A 23733-nucleotide genomic window follows, 5' to 3' on the forward strand; every position below is an offset into this window, starting at 1 on the left:
TTTTGATACTTATTTAACCTTATTAACCAACTTATAATTATTATTAGAAAGACACTACAACTTATCACTTTTAACTATTTACAAAATATTCTTTAGGTTGTTTAAGTTGAACTAAAATTTATATTTAAGTTGATCCTATAAGGTTATATTTAAATTAAGACAAAACTACAAATTTGGTCCTTGTGGTTTGCAAAAACCTTTGGATGGGGTCCAAAAAGTTTCCGACTTGCACCGAAGGTCCAAAATCAAGGTTTTTCATTGTTTTTGGTCCAAAAAAACTTGAAAAGTCGATTTTACCCTTTTTAATTTCTTTTTTCTATTTTCTTTATTGTTTTTGGTATTTAAATAATTAAAAAAAAATAAAAAATAAAATCTTACCCAACACTCACTCTCTCTCTCACTCTCTCTCTCTCTTCTCTCTCTCTCTCTCTCTCTCTCTCTCTCTAACCTAACCCAGGTTTATTCTTATTCATCTTCCACAAATCCATCGACATACCCCTCCCTTTGATCATCATCTTGTTAATCGAACCCACTACTGGAACTCTTCCTGTTTCTTTCCTTCTTCTGTCCCGATTTTCGGCAGAAGCACCTCCGTCGGAGGTGTTTTCTTGTGCGTTCCCGGTGAGCAAGGGAGCTACAAACCCCCTTCGTTCTCCCTTCACCTTTTCATTGTTCCTACCAAATCAAAAAGAAGATGAAGCAAGGAATTAAGGAGCAAAAAGGCCCTCGCATACCTCCTGTTGGACATCGAACAACCAAAGTCATTACCATTGCTGCTTGTCTCGCCCTATCGAAGACCTCCGTCCCTTCGCAGCCTCTTGGCCACACCGAACCCATCTTCTGGCCTCACCCCTCGCTTTCTTTCTCTTCAATCAAAGACCTCCCTCCTCTGACCCTCCTTCCTTCGCACCTCACAACCGGATGAGAACGATCGAAGCTTCGCTGGATTCCGACGATCTCGATTCTCAAATCGCTGCTCTCTACAGCCTTTTAAATCTTTGAATCGGCAATGACTCGTAAGCACTTGCCTTTCATATTCATACCAATCGATTTTCAAGAACCAATTGATACTTACATGAAATCGATTCATGAAAAACGTTAATCAATGTTGTTCTCCTTACCCTAACGTCGTCATTTCCCACAGCAAGTGGTCATCTTTGATTGTCTTCCTCTTCTCCCTTTGGCATTTTTCGAATGCTTTTTCAGTGATGAAACTGATGAAATTAGTTCCTTTTTTTGCTTATACCCATTTCAAGGAAGAGGGCAAAACGGTGAAATTCTTTGAGACAAAAGGAGAGAGAGAGAGAGAGAGAGAGAGAGAGGGGAGAGAGAGAGTGAGTGTGAGTGTGAGTGAGTGTTGGGTAAGATTTTATTTTTTATTTTTTTTAATTATTTAAATACCAAAAACAATAAAGAAAATAGAAAAAAGAAATTAAAAAGGGTAAAATCGACTTTTCAAGTTTTTTTGGACCAAAAACAATGAAAAACCTTGATTTTGGACCTTCGGTGCAAGCCGGAAACTTTTTGGACCCTATCCAAAGGTTTTTGCAAACCACAAGGACCAAATTTGTAGTTTTGTCTTAAATTAACAATTTAAGTATTTTATACAAATTGTTCAAAAGTTGTAGCTTTAAAATGATAATGGTTTACATACCAAAACATATTAGACCTAATAAATTAAGTATAATATGTTAAAAGTTAAAAACATAACTTTATAAGTAGAAGAGAATATATATTCTTTTAATATTAAAATTTAGTTTATATGTGATTACATTTTAGGTTTTATATTCATTTAACCTTATTAAACAACTTATGATCATTATTAGAAAGAAATTGAAAAGTAATAGGAGTTTCAAATGAATGTGGTGAAAGGAAAAATGCATGAGAGTTTCAAATAAATGTAATGAAAGAAAAAAAATGTTTCCTTTATAATATAGTATGACTAGACGAATTCTCACGCGTTGCGCATTGTAGGTTAAAAATATATTGTTAAAATGTTGAAAAATATATGTTTAAAATGGTTATGTTATTGACATTAACTTGGACATAATATTTGGAACAATATTATTCATTGACATCTACCCACATTCCTCATTAATAAAATTAAATATAATTATCTATTTAATATTATTTTTAACAATTGTTATGATTGATTAATTTAAATTTTTACTTATGCAATTCTTTGCTAATTTCAATAATGATGTTCATTTAAAATACAATTTATTTTTTGTTAACGTTATGTAATTTATAAAGTGGTGTTATTATCATTTAAAGTTATGTTCTTCAGTTTTAAACCACTTATTATTATTAATAAGTTAAAAAAGACTTTTAAGAAACACTTAATATTACTTTTAAAATGTGAAACATACACTAAATAATAAATTGATAAGATAGACAATCTGCATTTCAAAAGAAACTTGCATGAATAATATGACATATCCATGATTTTTATAATTTGATTTTATTATTTATAACTATGATTCATTAGTTTTAAAACCACTTATTATTATTAATAAACAAAAGAAAACTTTTAAAAAACACTTATTATTATAATTAAAATGTTAAACATATACTAAAATATAAAGTGATAATATAGATAATTTGCATTTTAAAGAGACTTACATGGATAATGTTGCATATCTATGATTTTTTATTAATTATTCATTTGAAGCAACACAAACATACAAACATATATACAATATTTAATTAAGGGTAAATATCATTATAGCCCAATCAACTATCGTCATTTATCTGATTTTGTCACTAAAGTATTCTTTTGCTCAATAGGTCACTAAACTTACAACTTACATGTCTATTAAATCACTTTCGTTAGTTTTTAACAGATCATCTGTTAACAAGTTATTATAATTTACAATAATGGTCCCTTTGGTTTTAATTTCTTTTGTGGTTGGTCCTTTACCAACATCGTTCATCACCTGCACAACCACTGTTCACTTTCAGCATCGACCAACGTTCACCTAAAGCATCCCCAATGATTTTTGATTTAGAGTTTAGTTTACCAGTCGATTTTAAGTAAAAATATGATATATTTGGAAAACTCCAACCACTTAAATCCCTTAAATCGACCAAAAATATGTTAGATCACTAAAAAAATGTCATCGTAAGAGTTTGCAAACTGCATTTAATATTATTTGGTGAAATAGTTGCATTAAAAATGCTTAGTTTTTAATATGGGTTCTTATCGCAAATAAAAATGTATACCTTGGTAGTTAATGAACTACATTTAATGTTGCATGGTGTAACAATTTCATTCCCATAATCCAATTTAAATAAGCATGTCATGTATATACTTAATGAAGGTAATGAGTATTGATGCATTCTCTCTAAGAAAAAGTTAAATCACGAATATCTTATTGGTAATTAATTTCTTATTTAGCAAATAGATATTGTTACACTTTCATTTAATGTTTAATATATATATATATATATATATATATATATATATATATATATATATATATATATATATATATATATATATATATATATATATATATATATATATATATATATATATGGGGGGGGGGGGGGGGGGAGGCTCATACAAAAATGTAAATATTATGTGAAAATGAAAACGACCAATAAGGAGATGACACATTATTAACCATAATATTTAACTTAAAACTCTTTTAATTATGTAAAAATGTTATTTATGTAATTTTCAAAAATAAGAATTCCTCACTTTTAGGATCGGTTATAATTTAAAGACTGCAATTTAATAACTTTTGTAAATCAAACCATTACTTCAACTTTCTAAGGACATCTTCATAAATTCAAAATTAAGTTTCTTAATCCCATGAATACGTAATATGTCTTAGTCATCATATTAGCATTCAAAAACAAATTTAACCTGCAATTCTTTTGTTGGGTTGATTATATATATTAAGATTCTTAATCCCATGAAGACGTAATCAGAAAATTAAGTTTGAAAAAAACTACATTTTTCATAATCATATGGAAAATGGTCCATAAAGATCAAAACTTTTCAATTATTTAACCAATCTTGGGTTCTGGGCATTGAGAGACTCCTGATCAAGATTAAGGATCTCATCAAAATAAGTAAAATTCAATGAACAGAAGACTTTGACCAATTGGAAACTCAATTAGTCAATTATAAGAAACAACACAAACTAATAGATAATATTCTTACCCACAAGGCTATACGGAGTGGTAACACTACTAGTATTATGTCACATTATTTTTTTTTTTGCTGGCATGTCATTTTTTGGCTTGCCACCTTGCTAGCATCTTTTCCTAACATTTTATAGGGAGTGATAGCACCCTTAGCACTTCTTGATTTTTTTTTTTAATAATTTTCTCTATCAAATTTAAACAAATTATATTTTTTAATATACAAATATTTCATATTAAATAAATAATATTTTTATAAAACACAAAATTTTAATATTAAGTAAAAATGTTTTTATTTTTAGACAAAAAATACTAAGTTAATGCAACTTTGGGGACCAAATGTATAACTTAGTATTTTTATAAAATACTAAGTTAAACGAACGCGGCAAAAATAATCGAACCATTGAAAAAAAAGAAGAAATTGAAGCCAGCAACCAATGATTTCCCTTTCTTTCCTCTTGCTCTTTCTCTTTCTTCTCGTTGTCCGGCTAGCGAGACGTCTTTGGCGAGGGACCTAGCGACTTCAATTAGAGTGGTGGACACGATGCTAGCGAGCTGGAGGCGAGCTTGACTAGCGAGCCACTCCTTCCAGCCTAAGAATTTGAGATATGTTGACCATGTCTAAATTCTGTCTCTCCTTACGTCTCTCAACTCCTGTAATACCTATTACAGAAAAAGTTGTCGCATTAATAACCTTAAGAAAAGTAACCCTATAATTATAAGGCTTTAACTTGGTCAAATTTTTTTCTCTTGTGAAACTTCAATTTGAAGAAATAAATTACACGAACATTTCAACTTTTGGAACGTCAATTGAGAATACATTTTAACAAAATACACATTTGGGCTATCGATAAACAAATCCTAAAGAAATTTCAACAATTACTCACAGTTTTTGTTTAGAAATCATAAAACCAAATTATTTAAAAAAAATCAGAAAAATGACAAAGAGAACGAGATGGGGAACAACAAGATTTGAGTAAACATGACCCGAGAATGTTACCTTTCTTGACCAGATGTTTCCTTACTTCAACATTCAAGCTTTTTGTAGAGAATTCGAAGAGAGAGGGAGGAGAGGGTTGTTGCTTGGAGGATAGGGTTGGCGGTGGTGGTGTAATAAGAAGCGTTAGTATGAATGGTTGAGGAGGTGGAGTGAATCGAATGGATCAGGCGGTGCAAATACTTTTGCAATCGGCATCGCAACCAATCGCCGGAAAAATCAAAAGCTATCTCATCTTTCCTCGCTGACAGGTGTCACAATTTTCTGTGAATAACAAAGCCGATCACCGGGAAAATCACGAATACCTAAATTGGAAGATGAGTATCATACTTTCGGAAACGGAAGAAGGTGAATACAAGCCCTTCATTAAAGTACAACGCCGGAAACGGAAAATAGTATACAACCAGAAGGAAGAAGATAAGGAGGAGACGTCGAAATTGGGATGAAACAAGGGTTGGGGGCTACTGCTCGGGCATCGGTTACTAACCGTAATGTTTCGTAGAAAAAATTGATAACATTGTTCCTAAAATACCCTTCTGTGTGGACTTTTAATTTAATATAACAATTATTTTTGTTGCAAAATTACATGTGTCTTGTTATTAGTGGTTATTTTCGTTTTCGTAAGTTATTTGTGTTTTCATATGAAGCTACTTTATATATATATATATATATATATATATATATATATATAAAATTGAAACTCGCTGAAATTATTTTTTTATAAAAATTAAAATCAATTGAAATTTTTTTTATGAGTGATCGTATGTTAGAATAATGGTTAAAAAGGTTCCCCAAGGTGAAGGGTGGTGGTTGTCGGAATTGAATGGTGGTGATGTCGGTGATGAATTGTGCTTGTGTGGGATCAATCACGAAAGAAATAGAAATCATAGGGACCATTCGTGTAATTTATAATAACTAGTTAATGGAGGATATGTTAAAAACTAACGAAAATGATTTAATAGATAGGTAAGTTGTAAGTTTAATGATTTATTGTGCAAAAAAAAATCTTTAGTGACCAAATCGGATAAATGACGATAGTTGATTGGGTTATAGTGAAATTTACCCTTTAATTAAATATTATTTATATCACTTTCTATAACATATGATCGATAACATGAATCTAATCTAATTTACATTAAAGTTTCAACCATAACATACAATGATTGTCTTAAAAGAAGAGAAAATGACAAAAATAGCCAATTACACTAATTGCATTACAAAAATAGCCAAAAAAAATCGAGATTACATATATAGCCACCCATTTCGCAGATGAGAAGGTCCCATCTGCGAAATGGGCTTCTCATCTGCGAAAGTACAAGTGCCTGAAACACAGTTGTGCTTTAGGCACTTGTACTTTCGCAGATGAGAATTTTTTTTTTTTTTTAAATTTTTTCGGTATAAATAGGGGTAATTTCGCAGATGGAATAGGTCCCATCTGCGAAATCCTCTGATCCTATCTGCGAAATGATGCAATTTTTTTTTTTTTTTTTAAGGTTGACTACGAAATGAATTGGTTTGACTACGAAATGGGCTTTGCTATATAAAAACTTTTGTAGAAAAAATATCATTTTGGTTGTTATTTGGTTTGTGAAATACTCTCTATCTCTACAATTTGCTCAAAAAATGATTGAATATTTGGTTTGTCTTGTAACCGGTGGGAGATGGCAAGTTAATGGAACTAATCTGGAATACATATGTCCACAGGGAGGTATTTCTGAACTTGCTTTGATATTTTCTGAGTATATTAGTTATAGTGATTTTGTATCTATGGTAAGAAGCAAAATTGGTTTGTTAGACAAATATAGAATTAGTCTTCGTTTCCACCATCCTGAATTAAATTATTATATAGCTATAGTTGAAGACGTGGATGTTAGAATGTTGATAAACGTAATCAAATGTAGTGGAGGAAGGGCTGTGAAAGTGTTTGTGGTGGTTGATGAAGTTGAGGAGGTTAATGGGGGCGGTGAAATTGGAAACGAAGTTGTTGGTAATTTATGCAGTTTTAAAGGGAGCAACGATCCGATAGGTACTTTCAATACTCCTAGTGTACCTCAGTTTCACAGTGTTGCTGAAAATGTTAATGTTAGTTATTCACCTATTCAATATGTGGATCCCGAGAATTACAAGTATGTTGGTGATGATGATGTTGGTACATATCTTAATCATGTTGGTGGTCGTTGTGATGATGTTGCCGAACAAGAAGTTAAACTTATGAATAGGCGTGTGGTAGATAAAACTAAAAAGAAAAAAAATTCAACTCAAAAAAAATGAAAAAAATCATGTTTACGGGCATTATGTGTGACATCCCCAAAATCTCGGCCAGAAAAGACCGATTTTCATTTATGCTTTTAAATATTTTCAGAGTAAATCCTTTTGATTTGAAAGAGTTGCAGAATTTGTTCCCAAAAACAAAACATGATAAAACATTGTTTACCGAAGCATTTCATAAAAGAAATGTATTTTCATTATAATCAAAACTCGGGGTGTCATGTTCCGATACAGACCAATAAGCATAAACGAATACATTACAAGTCATATAACAAATATAAACATATGCAGACTTGTAAACAAAACAACTTGATGGTTCATCCATCTCATGCCCTTCCGCCACTACCTGTAATACAATTTAAAACTGAGTGGGTCAGGCTTGGGAGCCTGGTGAGCATATAGGGTTTTCAACCCACAATAAATAATCATATTTAATTTTCACCAACCAACAATAACCCAATTACCCATTCCCGTTATTCTCACTTTAATGTCCCTAAAACAACTAACATAAGGGACCTAGTCTAAGAATATTTCATCGGGGCGACAACACATGCTTCGGGGGTACCTCAACAATATAAGTCAAATAAGGCAACCATGAGGGGGATGGAGTACAGCGAATGAACACCCAAGTTCATTAACACCTACAGGTGGCGAACCTGCTAATGTTTCCACAAGACTGTCTAGAATAGCCAGTGGTCGTCATCTAAACTCCGCTAGATGACTCAATCAAACAACAACGAGGCCTCTCATCTGTTTATTACACACCAACTGTCTACCCATGTTCTACCCAACATATTAGTAGATAAAAATATACATTTGTATACATAGTTTAAAGAAAACCTGTATAGCATGCTTTAATCAACACATATATCACATAACAGATGAGGCACACACACACATAACACATATCTCATAAAGAAATAAGCAGATCTATAAGATAGAAGAGAGTGAATACACATTCACACATAACACAACCAAATATATACACATAGCACGTATTTTTATATAAAATACTTCGTATTATTGTATTAGAAGAAAATAACTACACACTCACTTGATCAGAAGATGATCGGACAGCACTACGGCTTATAGAAGTAGTATTCCTCAGCAGATCTGGAAGATCTCCTCGAAAATCGAACTTCTCGCGGGCAGAGCTTCGACTCGGGAACCGCACTTCTCGGGATCTTCGGGATCTCGGGACTTGCCTCGGGGCTAGAGTATAATACCGGGGCTTCGGGATAGCTTCGGCACGAAAAACGATGCAAAAGACTAGAGAGAAGAGAAGAAAATGAACAACAAAGAAGGCTGTCTTCGGATCCTTTATATAGAGGCTGGAGCCTCGGAGTACGCGGGGCGTACAGGCGTACGCAGCGCGTACGCGTCCGAAATCGTCATTGCATGCGTCATCCGAAGTGTCGACACTTTGCTGAGTACGCGATAGCGTACTCACGTACGCGGGGCGTACTCCGGATCACACCGGTGACTCGGCTTCGGATAATGCTTCCGATTTTGATTTAAAAATAAATACAAAATGATTAAAAATCTTCGGAAATTCATAACTTCTTCATACGAACTCCGTTTTCGACGTTCTTTATATCCACGCGAAGGTGAGACCACGCTCTACGACTTTCGTTTAGACTCCATCGGCTAATTTTGAATTTATTTTTATTAATTATTTTTAATAGGCCGGGACAGAAACTTTCGTTATAAATTCATAACTTCTTCGTTTGACGTCCGTTCTCGCCTAACTTTTTATCGTTTCAATACCAACAATGAGATCTTCGATTCTCATTTAGATTGCTTCGGCTAACAACCACTCGATCTCAAATCGAGTAAAACAGGTTGTATACTGCTAAGCCGGAACTTCGATAAATCATAACTTCCTCATACGAAGTCAGATTTGGGCGTTCTATATATATTCGGAAACCTCGTTTCAATTACTACAACATTAACCAAAGATATTAAGTTTATTTTACACTTAAATTTTGACGCTTATTTTTATTCTTAATTAATCAAACCACATAATTAAGCAATTAAGCACAAAACACACAATACTCAAATAATACAATCTTATTATTTCAAAACGGGTTACAGAGGTTAACCTAGACTATTACATTGCTAAAAATGGCAAGCCCGGAAACACAGGCGTTACATTATGTTGATGTTGGTGATGTATGTTTAGATATAACCGAGCTACAAAGTAATTCCGATAGAGATGAGTTGGGTGATGAAGTTAAAGCTAAGTATCCCGATAACCTTTTTCACGGTATGCCCCCTGTACCAACATGGCCAGTTGATAATAATGAAGATATCCCAACACAGATGGTAGACATTAATCTTCAAAAGATTCAATGTGAGAGTATATTTAAAAACAAAGAACTTTTAAAGCGGTGTATTGGTAAAAAAATGTCTTCGAGAAGGTTTACAGACGAGGACAAGTAGATCCACCAAATCAAGGTATGAAGCTGTGTGTGTTTCGAAAAATTGTTCTTGGTTACTAAGAGCAAAAGCAATTAAAAATACTGATGGACTTTTCCAAGTGAATAAATTTGTTGATGTACACACATGTTCTTCAACATTGTTGCAACCTAATCATCGACAAGCAAACAAATATGTTTTGGGTGAATATGTTGCTGATGTTTTGGCTGAAGACTATAGTAGAGTTTATCGGGGAAAAGAAATTGTTAATGATATTAATGCTCAATTGAATATCAATATCTCATACCATCAGGCATGGCGTGCGAAGTAATATGCATTGTTGTCGTTAAGGGGTACGAAAGAGGATTCTTTTACCAAACTTCCGGCGTATTGTCACAACTTGGCCAAACATAATCCGGGTACTATCACACATATTAAAACAGATGCTGATGATCGGTTTGAGTTTTTGTACGTCGCACTCGGTTGCTCGGTTAGTATTATCATGTCCTAATTTTTTTTTAATATTTATTTTGGTGTATTTGAATAGATATACAATGTATTGTAGGTACGAGCTTTTGTCAATTTTTGTAAGCCGACCCTAGTAGTAGATGGAGCTCACCTAAAGGGCGAGTTCAAAGGTACCATGCTACTTGCAGTTACTAAGGACGGACAAAATCAAATATTACCGGTTGCATATGGTATATGCAAAAATGAGTGTACTGATTCTTGGACATGGTTTTTTCAAAAACTACGTGATTGCATAGGAAATATGCAGGAGCTTACAATTATATCTGATAGGTCTCCATCTATAGCAACATCCGTTGCCAACATTTTTCCTCACGCTCATCATGGAATATGTGGTGTCCATTTGTATTTCAACATAGTATCTAGATTCGGCAAGAGTAAGACGGTTAAAGGAATTTTTTGGGAGGCGTGTAGGGCATACACAGTTGATGCTTTTGATGCTGCCATGGATGTTATGAAAAAGACAAAAGAACCAGTATGGGAGTACTTAAAAAGTATAAATCCAGAAACCTGGTCAAGGGCACATTTTAAAGGGAACCGATACAATCTTATGTCGTCCAACAGTGCGGAGTCTATAAATGCATTATCTAGACACGCACGTAAGGTGCCAATACTTATGTTGATTGATTTTTTTCGTGCTACAATGCAACAATGGTGGTTTCAAAGACGTAACTTTGCAGGTATTACGTAAATTTGTAATATTAATGTTTTATTAGTTTCGATGTTATTGATTTTAACTTCTTCATTTTGGCTGTTTTTTTAGCGGAAGCAACAATAACACTTACCCCTTGGGCGGATGAAGTTGTAAAAGAAAACAAGAAAATTTTTACCAAATGGGATGTTTGCATGATCTCAAATACGAAATGCGAGGTCAAAAAGGGGGCACAAAATGTGATTGTTGATTTTCAACATATGACATGTACATGTAGGCATTGGCAACTTGATGGGATACCTTGTGGTCATGTCATAAGATGTTTAACAGTGAACAATTACCAAGACTGCTCGAGGTTTGCATTAAATGCTTACTTTACCGAAACACTGAGGAAAACATATGAGGAATCAATAAACCCTCTGCCGAAGCCATCCGAATGGGAGATCCCCGATGATTTGATGATTGTTAAGCCACCTATAATGGATAAACGTCAGCCAGGCAGGCCAAGAAACACAGACCGCATTCCATCCCAAGGCGAGGGTCCAATTATAAAAGAGTGTTCTACATGTGGTCAACTAGGACACACGAGAAATAATTGTACTGGAAGGGCGTCTGGTAGCAGAGCAGGTCACATAATTTCTACTGCAGAAATGGCATATAATATTGGTGGTTCAGCGGGTTGCTCACAAACCCATAACGCTGATTTTGATATAAAACAACCTTGAAATTAAGAGTAATGACGAGTTGTTAGCTTATTATGTATTGTAATATTTTTATTAACTCTTACAAGACATTGCTATGCTTTCATATTTTAGTTAAGTTTGTTGATTATAACAATGAATGAAGCCTTTATATTATAAAATATAGTTTGCAGATTTATTTTAACACTTACAACATGTTATTTAAAAAAAAACAACAAACGATCCTTTGGCAACCTAATCTGTTTCATGATAATATTACAACAACTTTATAACTAATTTTTAAACTCAGGGAACTGCAACGGGTACTTCTCTTTCTCCATTGTTATATAGTCATCCCTAATTCTCATTTTGTCTTCGAAACGATCCTTTTTTACCATAATGTGTATCAACTGCTCATCCTTCTCAGCAAGCCGTTTTTCAGTCGTTTTGATTGCCTTCTTACTCTTTTTTATCCAATCTTTATGCTCTTTGATTTTGTTTTTATTGAGGTCAATCCATTCTTCAGCTTGTTTGCATTCCGAACCTATATCATTAGCAAGTTGAGTGAGAAGTCGGGATGACTCTTTGTCATCTTCTTGTTGTGCTTCAGCCTTCTTTAATTCTTCAAAATTTTCATGTGACATATATGACCCGGCTGAAGAGGGTGTAAAAAAAGGGTCTACCGAATCACAGTAGTAACAATCTACTTCGTTGCATGAGCAAATTTCGAATTTGTGTGAGGAACTCATAATAAAATCGATGTTGTATTAAACTGGAGCAATAAGTGGTATTTATACATACTAGACAGTAATGAGAAGTCCAACTTTGAAATGACTAGACAGTAATGACAAGTCACTGTAGTAACCTGCACATCCCAGTGGGTCCCTTAAGGGACAAGAGATAAATGACAGTTTGACATGACAAAACACTGCATAAAGCTGAAATTCGTAGTCCAAATATAACCATTTCGTAGTCAAAGTATTATTTCATAGTCTATTTATTTATATAAATAGATGTTTAAGATCTATAAACCAAACACCCAAATCACCTAAACGAAACGAATTCCCATTATTAGAAATGTCGTCGAATGCAGAAAGTTCTTCGAATGAAGTACCTGGTTCCAATTCTGAAAGGCCATGGACGACAAACGAGGTGTTAGTTCTAACACGGTGCTGGCTAAGTGTTAAGGATGGTGAACCGTTACTTGCTCCCCCGCATTGCCTAATTGGTGATGAATGGAGTCGCATCACATCTTTGTTTAACCATGAGATGGGAGAAGGGCAAAAAAGAGAAAAATTAGATGTTGTTACTAAGTGGACGGATGTAAAGGAGGAAGTGACATGGTTCAATCGAGCATGTAGTTATGCGAAACATAACAATGTTCGTTGTCGTGACGAAGAAGAGTTCTTGGAAGTTGTTACAGAGTTTTACATCTTTGAGCATGAAGGCAGAGACTTCGAATATGAGGAAGTTTGGAAGGTTGTTAGAGATAAACAGTATTTCAAGTAGACCGCTCTAATTTGTGTTAAGAATAAGCCATGGACTTGTGTTTTACGTTAATGCTTTGTTCGTATTATGTCGTTTTTTTCATGTAATTGTTGTGATGTTTTAATGGTTCATGGAATCTTGTTACTAATGTATTCTAATATATTTTGATAACTAATGCAATGGCCATTTATTAACTCAAGTTAATCATACGAGTTTCTCACATAATAAACTAAAATATATATATTAACTCAACTTAATCATACGAGTTTCTCACATACTAAACTAAAATATATTTTAAACATATGAAATACATACGAATTACATACGAAATACATGAAAATAACCTAGTACTCACATAATAAACTAAAATAGATTTTAAACAAACGAAATACATACGAAATACATAAGAAATACATGAAAATAACCTAGTACATGAAAATAACCTAGTACTCAAATAATAAACTAAAATAGATTTTAAACAAACGGGATATATTTCAAAATATTCCAAGGGGCTTCAAACTGGAATTCCAACCCATTACTTAATGACTTGTATTCCTCCTTAGCAGCTTCCAAGATGACATCCTCAGTAGCATTTAAACGGGTGTCGTCAATTTTGGTATAAAGATCGTTGAATAATAGAACTTCGGTTTTCATTTCATACCATCTTGCTAAGATGTCTAGTTCGTCACGATCGTTTCTTGTAGCCATTCGGTTTTCAGCATTGAAAATATTTGTTAGACGGCTCCAAAACATTGGATCATTCAACTTGCTTGTCTCGTACACATGAATATAAGCATGTGTAAGAACCAAGAACTCTTCATTGCTCCATGATATAGAAGTCATTTGGATTGAAACAAAGAGGGTAGAATCTAAAAAACAATATTTGAACAACTATATTGGTTAATTTAATAACGTTTTGCATGTAACTTAGGGTCAATTTATAGTAGTTTCTACACAAAATCGCAGTTCAAACTTCTAATATGTCTGCAATTCATAGTCAAAATTAACTGACGAATGCAGTGTACTATACTTATAACACAACAGATCACTGTTCGAGTTGACAATTCATCCCCGGTTGAATGACAACACAATACATTGCTGTTTGAGTTGACAACTCATTGCACCAGGAAAGTAAGGAGTCGTTATAAATAGATTTCAATATCCGTTGTAATTGTATTCTATTACTTCCCTCCTTGCAATTATGGACTCACCACATATATGGAGGAACGCAGAGGATGTCGCTTTGGTTCAAGCTTGGATTACAACTGTAGAGGTGGATTTTCCACCGGGTCCCCCACAAGTTCGTGCTGGATCATTTTGGTCTCGTGTCTGTCATTTGTTTCACCATTTAATGAACCGCACTCAATATCGAAGAAGAAGAGATGTCAAAGCGAAGTTTCTGGATATGAAAATGAAGGTGAAACAATTTCAACGTATTTATAACGAGTTGGATAACGAACATGCAAATACGGATGAAGACATTCTACGGCAGGTGGCTTTGGAACTATACCGCTTTCAATACGATGGTAGCGAGTTTACCCACTTAGATGCATGGAATGTTTTAAAGAATGTCCCTTATTTTTAATATGCATGTTGGTTAAGTTAATTGTTTTTCGTTATTTAAGTTGCTTGTTGTTGTATGTGTCTAGTCGTTACTATTTAATAAACGTCCATTTCTTTTAATGTATGTTGTTCCCTCAATAGCCAATATTTAGAAAGCAATAAAATAAAACCGGGGTACATAAATAACTAACACATAATACGACATAAAAAATAAACTGGGTACATGGATAACTAATACGTAACACAGCAGTAAAATAAAAACGGAGTACATAAAAAACTAATACATAATACTACATAAAACATAAATGTGCTACATGAATAACTACTGCATTGAGGGAGGTAACAGGACCACCATTTCATTTGGTATTTCCCAATGCTCATATGATGGTATACCATTCACCAACTCAGATCCATATGCAACTCGATACACATAATTAGTGAACTTGTATTCAACCATTCTCTGAATGGACTCAGATGTACGGGTTCTTAGACATGCTATAGCGTGGCCACATGGTATACCGCTTTTTTGCCATTTACCACAACTACATACCCTTCGTTCAAGTTGTACATTGCTGGTGGCAAAAGTGTCATGGACTTCAAATGTATCCCCATACAAACGTTTTGCATTACAATTGTAAGACTTGCTGAGACTTTTTTGAACCTTACTCTCAACGTAAGGGGTCAACCCACCAGACAACCTCCCTGCAAAATTTGATATTTTAATAAAAATAGCAGCACAATAAAAAAACAAAATATAACAATCTCCCTTACCAGCTAGTTCGGCCCGTTCAGCATACTTTGATTTTATCGACGTGGTGGTTAACTCAATTATCGTTGTTATAGGAAACTCACGTGAGGATATAATTTGCAAAATTTCAGGGACGTCAATCGATTTAACATTGTAACGTATTTTTGGGAAAAATGCTCTTGTCCATTTTGAAATCGGTATATCGTCAAGCCAGTAAATTGGACTCATAAGCAAGGTGCAGAAAGGTGGTTGCCTACATGTACTTTGCAACCTTTCGAAACACAAGTAAAAATCATCAACGCTATATGCATTGCATGACTTCCAAAACAACGATTCGACTTCCATATTGTTATGTCCGATAGACTCACGTATCTTTCGAGCTATATCTTTAGGACAATATCCATGATAGGAATCCGGGTAGGCACTGTCAACACCAAAGTCTATGTTATCACACATGTTGCTTATGAAACCAACCTCTGTGTCCTCACCTAAACAATCTCTTAACCTCAACATGAACCATCTCCATGATTCTTCACACTGTAAGGTTCCCAAACCAAGTGCTAAGAGTAGTGGCTCATGATTTCCATCTAAAGCCACTGCGAAGTACATTGTTGTCAGAAAGCTCCCAAGAAGGGGTAAATAACCCACATATATCAGCGGTATCATGCACCTAAGGAAGGTACGAATCTACATAAAAACGAACACATATTAGTGTTATGTAAGAACTAATCGACATACATTACCATGAAATATTGTATAACTCAATAAAAGAAGTATGTTATACCACGCAACCTAAAGCCACAAAACAGAATTGAAAGCGGTTGTTATCGGTTTTCTTAATGGCTGTGAAGGTATTAGGATTTGTTCTTTGAAGGTTATGCAAGAAAATTGGTAGTTGAGAAAAGGTTCTTTGGCTGTGACTACTCATTTTCAATACCGATAATTGTGCTCTACAATGATCACACAAATGGAATTATAAATAGAAGTTATTGTATCTCTACTGATCAAAATTCATAGTTTAACCCTTTAAATTCGTAGTTGAACATCTTGAATTCATAGTCAAACCAGTTCATTTCATAGTCAAATTTCACTGACCGACATGACAATACTACAGAATGTACTTGTCTGCATTTCATAGTTGACCTTTTTGAATTCATAGTCAAACCAGTTCATTTCATAGTCAAATTTCACTGACCGACATGACAATACTACAGAATGTACTTGTCTGCATTCCATAGTTGACCTTTTTGAATTCATAGTCAAACCAGTTCATTTCATAGTCAAATTTCACTGACCGACATGACAATACTACAGAATGTACTTGTCTGCATTCCATAGTTGAACTTTTTGAATTCATAGTCAAACCAGTTTATTTCATAGTCAAAAAGAATTGTCCGTAATATGATTTATTCTATAAATGGGTGTCACTCATTATGAAAAAATTTAACTGAGAAAGTAACTCCAATTTAAAAGAATAAGAAGGCTAATGGCATACTGCAATTGTGGAGGAGAACGTATCGTTAGGATTTCGGGTACAACTAAAAACCCAGGAAGATTGTTCTACGCTTGCCCGTATTTGGTATCATGTTCTTACCGTCATTCAAATTTAAACCCTCGTGTTTACATGACACAAATTTATTTTCTTACTGTGGATATTAAATTTAACAGGGACCAAAATGCGGGTTTATCAGTTGGGTTGATGAAGAGAAGGACCAATCTTCTATGGTAATAGCTAAAGTAGCTAACTCTAATAAGCTCTTTCAATCAGAAAATAAGAAGTTAAAGATAGCGTTGGTTTGTAGTTGGGTGTTGTTCTTGGCAGTTCTTGTTTACAAGTTGTAAGCTTTTCAATATTGTTTTTATGGTTTTGAAGTTGTTAGGTCAATAAATTGTTGTATTTGTAACGTTAAAACAAATGTTGTGGTCGTTCTTATGTTGAATTTATTGATAAGTAATTAGTAGGTCATTAAATTGTTTTAATTGTCGTAACGTTATATTTTTTGTCATCCGTTGAGTATACTCTAAAGATAAACTAATAATGAAATCCAACATTAATTTGTATATACATTTATATAATCCAACTACAGAGGAGCAAGACTAGACCCCCAAATAATTTTTGCCATCCGGAGACGGAACTCTAAAGCTGCGTTCTTTGGGTCAATAAGAACACGTATTGGTTGACCTGAAACCAATTGCTCCATAAACATACAAAGAAAAACACCGCAATCTCCCAAATGACTACTTTGTTGGGGAACGTTTTCTTCATAAATGAATTGCATATTCAATGGAATCCTTGGGATGTTCCTCCGCGCCCAATACTTAATCTTGTCAAAATAATTTGCCACCCGACGTTCAAATTTGGAAAAGATTCCTTCGGATTGGAATTTTTCATAAGCACCTCTACCAAGACTGTCATAAATATGCACTTCCATTGACGCTAATCGTAGTTCCCCAAATAGCCAATGATTAGGGGATGAATGAATCGGCAATAAGACCTGTATAAGGATCAGAAAATAAAATTATGTTTATTTACATCACAATACAAAAACATAACAAAAAAACGATATTATTTTCAATATAAACTATTAAGTTTACCGTATCAACATCCCACCAAGCAACCATGAAGTTGGGGTATGTAGCAATACCAGCCATAAACGCCCTCCAGTCCTGTCCTTCTTCCAAAGCATGAGAAACAAAAAAATTTGGAGGCATTATTGTATGTCGGTCGCTCTCAAACCGTCTCTCCATCAAAAGTCGGTACCAAATGGTTATATGCTGCACACATGATACTTTTGTTATTGACTAAAAAACAATTAACTTTTAAAAGAATTAATTAACAATTTATTTACCGCTGACTCCAACCATCCGTCGTGTGTATGCCCAAACAATGAGCTCCAAAAATCTCTATCTAACACGAAATTAAACAAACGATGTTGCACATCGTATGAATGCAATACATAATTTTGGATGACATCCTCACCGCCTGCTACGTAAGGTTGCAGGTGCAACCTGGAGAAGTCATGAGCAACACCAAAAACTGGAGGAGGAACAGGGCTTGTTGATTTCATACCAACCTTCTTTTTTGTTCTTCTTTTTTGTTTCGGTGTCGTGTGCAACTAAAAACAATATTCAAATGTTTAAATGTATATCTTTCAGATAATTCACAGAAACATAAAATCAACAGTTTATAAATAATACGAATACCTCGGTGTAAGGAGTGCATAAAAATTGTGATGGTTTTCGACTCCTAGGTTTATCGGGTGTAACTTCTTTGTCATCATCATCATCCTGAAAATAATCTACATTTCCCATTATTATAAGTTCGTCTTCATCCGGCACATCATCATCAAATTTGTTCTCTGCATTGTCATTCCTCTCCTCCCACTCCTACATTAAAGATAATACTTTATACTTAATAACGAAATACACATAATTTAATAAGCAATAATATCTAAATAAACAAAATATTAATATTAATGTAACTATATAATAACCTCTTTAACTTCACTATAATCGTTTACATCACACACATCATCATCAAATTTGTTCCCCGCATACTGAGTACTCTCCTCCAACACCTACATTAAAAATATAACTTTTTACTTAATAACAAAATACACTTTATTAAAAAGTAATTATTAAAATCGTAAAGGTAACATCTATAACAACCTTGTCGTCTTGAGTATCACCAAAAACATTTTGAGTTGTATTGTTTTTATTCATCACTTCATCTTGCACAACCTATATTTTCAAATATAAAATATGAACACAGGTATTCATATATGTTAATAAAATTTAATAAATAATGTAGCGTGTAACTAACCTGTTCATCATAATTTCTTTGTGACACTGTCGGTTCCTCAAAAATAATGTCGTTCCAAAATTGTTCATTATTCACTTCTTCAAAAAAAACCTCTGTAGGTTTTTGTTGATTCATAAACACATGCTGCTCCAGTGCATGTACCCGTTTCAACAACTCGTCTAGCTTGTGTTTCCCACTGCCCCGACCTCTACCATGAGAGCGACCACTAGACGACATACTAGACGAAGATTCGTCTTGTCTCCTAAAATGGTCTCGTACTGGGGATGGAACTGCTTTCCCTTCACCATATACATACTCTTGAAATGACATATAATAAAAAGATGTCATCTCACCATCACCCGGTAACATGTTTTGTCTTGGTGGTAGCCCCTCCTAAAAAATTAAACATATTAAAAATGCATATAAAACTATAATAATCAACTTTATTAATAATAAACGAAATATTTTTAAACCTGCATCTTTGACCAAATCTTGTTCACGTCAACCCATTTCAATTTTTTTGTTCCGCTCCATCTTTTCATCCGAGGCAAGTCTTTATTTTTTCTCAATGCAAATCCACATGCACGAACAGCCGGAATCATCTCATATATCTATATCTACAATTTTGTACAATAACAGTAATAAAAGTTAAAATTAAAATAAAAAATATAACAATAAAACAATTTAAATATAAGAAAATTTTTATACCCTAATTGGAGCCGTAAATCCTGAGACGGAATACTTTAAAGTTTGACCACGCTCAGGAAATGATAAATAATGATGTATCTTATTCCACGTATCCTCAAGGTTAACATAAGTAAAATCCCATAGATAGCTACCCCAAGCGAAGCTAACAAAACAAAAAAAACAAAATTGATTATTATATAAATTATAACTTTAATAAAATAGAACTTTTAACGTAAAGAAAATATACCTATTCCAGAGATCCAAATTCTCAGCCAAATAAAACCAATCTTGTGGCACCCGATCGTTAACTTCTTTGCCCAAAAAACCTTCACACAAAATGTATATCAAACATACTCTAACTGCATCAAGGTCGTCAAGTGCTAGGAATGTTTGATTTAAAATTAAACTTTTCAGGTCGCCGATTTTCACCGAACTATTAGTATGGTCCGGAAATAGCCGTTCACGCAGTAAACATCTTTTTTTACTGCTTATTAATTTTTCCGACCCTTTTCTCCCAATGTTTTTTGGATACTCCCCAAAATTGAAGCCGGTAATCAAACAAAACTCTTCCGGCCCATAAACCATTTTGGTATTGCCTACTCGAAAATATAAACGTTTTATTCCATCTGGAGATAAAACAGGGTCCGGCCGGATCTGATGAAGGAACATTTTATGAAACAATAAAGCGTCCCCTTGTAAACGAGGGACATCAATAAAATAGCCAAAGACGGTATTTCTGAAAATAGCACGTCGGGCATCATCTAAAACTTCAAAGACTTCCCATATGTTACCGCCAGAGCCTTTTAGGTTCGCAAAGGCTTTCGTATTCATTAAACTAAAATCATGCTGCAAAAAAAAAACACAAAAACAAATTAGATAACTAAAAAATATATTTTTTTTTAAATATACGATTACGAACTGCAAATACTTTCTTAATTACTAATATATATATTTCCCCGATAAAAAACAATAACATACATATATATAAACAATTTTCCAAGTTATACAACAAATATATTTACGATAGAAAACAATATCATACATAATTATATAAATATTTTCAACTTAAACATATTTTCAACTTAAACAAATTTTCAACTTAAACGACAAATATATAAACAATTTTTATCTTTCTAATTAAAACTAACATTATATAACCATATAAACAAAAAAATTTAAAAATAAAACGACAACCAAACTAACAATTTTGCAAGTTATACGACTACTTTATACAAATTTTTCAACTTATACGACAAATAAAAACAATTTCTAACAATATATATACGACAAATTTTCAACTTATACAAATGTTATACGACAAATATATATATACAAACAACTATTTTGCAGTTTATATAAACAATTATAGGATAAAAATTTACAAGATTTCAGGTTATACAACAACTAAAAAAACTACAAAAATAACAAATTGTAAACATTATCTACGCTGTCTCTACTTGCATTTAAACTTCAAGTATACTAAAAATATACTAAAACTATCAAACACAACAAAATTACCCTTTTTTAACACTAAATAATACAACAATTGATAAAAAAAAAAAATAACTTTAAACATTAAAAGAGTTAAAATCTAACCATATTTGCGGGATTGTTGACATAATCCTCCATTTTCTTCAAAAACTAGCCAAAATTCCGAGAGAAGCCCAAAGTTAGAGAGAGTTTTTGTGTAGAGAATGGTGAAAATGAAAAAAAAAAAAAAAAAAAAAAAAAAAAAAAAAAAAAAAAAACGTTTTTATACCTAAAAATCACCCATTTCGCAGATGAGAAGGTCCCATCTGCGAAATTGGCATCTCATCTGCGAATGTACAAGTGCCTGAAGCACAGTTGTGCTTCAGGCACTTGTACATTCGCAGATGAGATGCCCATTTCGCAGATGGGACCTTCTCATCTGCGAAATGGGTGGCTAAATATGTAATCCCGATTTTTTTTGGCTATTTTTGTAATGCAATTAGTGTAATTGGCTATTTTTGTAAATTTCTCTTAAAAGAATAATTAAACCAAGAAAAATATTTAAAAAAAAAAAAAGAATTAGTATATATACGGAATCCTTGTCACATACAATATGACTTTGTCTAAGATTATTTATCCTAAATAACTTTATATAAAAATGTCATTTTTATAGCTTATTCTATTTAATTGACTAACATAAATCTGTGAGTGTTACAATTAACGTGGGTTGCACACTTGCACCTGATTTCACATCGGCCGGAAAGGAGAACTAAACATTCCTTATAAGGATGTGGATACCTTCCATATCACAACGCGTTTTAAAGTCGTGAGGGCATCAGATCCCATAAGATCTTTGCAGTTAAGCATGCCCGGTCGGGAGCAATTCAGGGATGGGTGACCCATTGGTAAGTTTTCATGTCGGGAGCCCAAATCGGACAATATTATGATACGTGCCACAGTGGGATGTTACAGTCACGATCCAAGGAGTATTGTACAAGAAATTCTTTGTAGGACCATATCTAAGGTGCCTAGAAGATCATGAATGTAGCACCTGGTTCTTGAAGGAAGAGCATTGAAGGATCAAGAGGAGACTGAAGGATTCGAGTTTGGTTCACCATTTGCAGTCTACAGAAGGTATAAAGTCTGAACCTTGCTCATTCATTTGTTAGATCCCTCTTTGGGGTGATTTAGGGCTTTTATAAGCTATTTTTGGTGGCCAACCATGTTTGCAAACATGGTTGGGGGGTTTGAGCTTCTGGATTATGTCATTTTTGGAGTCACAAGACAGATTTGGGTTGCTTTTGCACTCAAGGAAGGTCCCATGCAACAAAAGAACCATTTTAGAGCCTTTTAAGCTCAAAAGTCCCATGCATGCACGTAAAGTTTGTAACTTTACGTGCTAGATCGAGTTTAAGGGCCTGGATCTATCTTTTAATCAAGTGTTGTACATCAGAAATCGAAGTTTTAAGGAGGGGATGTGACCGACTCGGCGAGTCCATTCCTGGACTCGGCGAGTCCAAGGGTTCTGTCCCATATCAGTGAGGGTCAAAAGGACCAAATGAGTGTGGAAAGGTCTTAGGGAGTCCCGAGGGGGGGGGGGGTGACCCAACGTTCTGAACTAAGCAAATTGTTCTGTAAATTCATGGTACTCGGTGAGTGCATGAACGGACCCGGCGAGTCCAAGGCAATCTTCATAGAACTCGACGAGTTGTTCATCAACTCGGCGAGTCGAGGACAGAACGTGTTCATAGGATGAAGAGTAACTCGACGAGTTGTTCATATAACTCGGCGAGTCAGAGGCAAGACATGAGTATCAGTTGATGATGAACTCGACGAGTTGTTCATACAACTCGGCGAGTCGGATGAGGATTCAGTCGGTGTTCATTTAGAAGGAAAACTCGTCAAGTCATCGTCTAACTCGACGAGTAGAGACGGGTATGAGGTCTAATGGAAGGATAGGGACTCGGCGAGTTGGCGAGCCAACTCGGCGAGTCAGGTCAACTAGAAGTTGACATTGACTTTGACTTGGTCAAGGGGTAAAATGGTCATTTTACCCTAAGAGTAGATGTCAGTTTCTAACTAAGTGTTTTGTGGGAATTTTAGCCGGAGGATTTCCGGAGCAGCAGCAGCGGCAGTCGGAGGATTCCCACACAGTTCAGCAACTACTACGAGGTGAGTTACCTTCCAATAGCGGTGGGTCTAAGGCCACAATGTCGGCCCACCAGTAGGAGACGTATGATAGATGAATATCTTTGTGATATCATCTAGGTTTGCTACTACCTG

At 34.2% G+C, this 23733-nt stretch overlaps 2 protein-coding genes across 3 annotated transcripts; both read right to left on the bottom strand.

Annotated features, from left to right (window-relative positions):
- Positions 1-17517: 17517 nt before the first annotated feature.
- Positions 17518-18414, bottom strand: LOC128126336 (uncharacterized). Its single transcript, XM_052764083.1, has 2 exons — positions 18087-18414; positions 17518-17986 (listed from the first exon to the last, which is right to left on the bottom strand). Exons 1-2 carry the CDS (start codon positions 18237-18239, stop codon positions 17573-17575), a joined length of 567 nt encoding a protein of 188 aa, XP_052620043.1. The 5' UTR covers positions 18240-18414; the 3' UTR covers positions 17518-17572.
- A 1212-nt stretch (positions 18415-19626) lies between these two features.
- Positions 19627-21681, bottom strand: LOC128126337 (uncharacterized). 2 transcript variants are annotated; one of them, XR_008224154.1, is made up of 4 exons: positions 21577-21681; positions 20228-20826; positions 19767-20143; positions 19627-19686 (listed from the first exon to the last, which is right to left on the bottom strand). XR_008224154.1 is itself a non-coding variant. In XM_052764084.1 (3 exons), exons 1-3 carry the CDS (start codon positions 21607-21609, stop codon positions 19996-19998), a joined length of 780 nt encoding a protein of 259 aa, XP_052620044.1. In that variant the 5' UTR covers positions 21610-21681; the 3' UTR covers positions 19688-19995. The 2 variants fall into 2 exon arrangements, 1 of the variants encoding a protein (XP_052620044.1); XM_052764084.1 differs by lacking the exon at positions 19627-19686 and having other exon boundaries at positions 19688-20143.
- Between the last annotated feature and the right edge of the window lie 2052 nt (positions 21682-23733).

Source organism: Lactuca sativa, chromosome 5, assembly GCF_002870075.4.
Source record: "Lactuca sativa cultivar Salinas chromosome 5, Lsat_Salinas_v11, whole genome shotgun sequence".
NCBI lineage: Eukaryota > Viridiplantae > Streptophyta > Magnoliopsida > Asterales > Asteraceae > Lactuca > Lactuca sativa.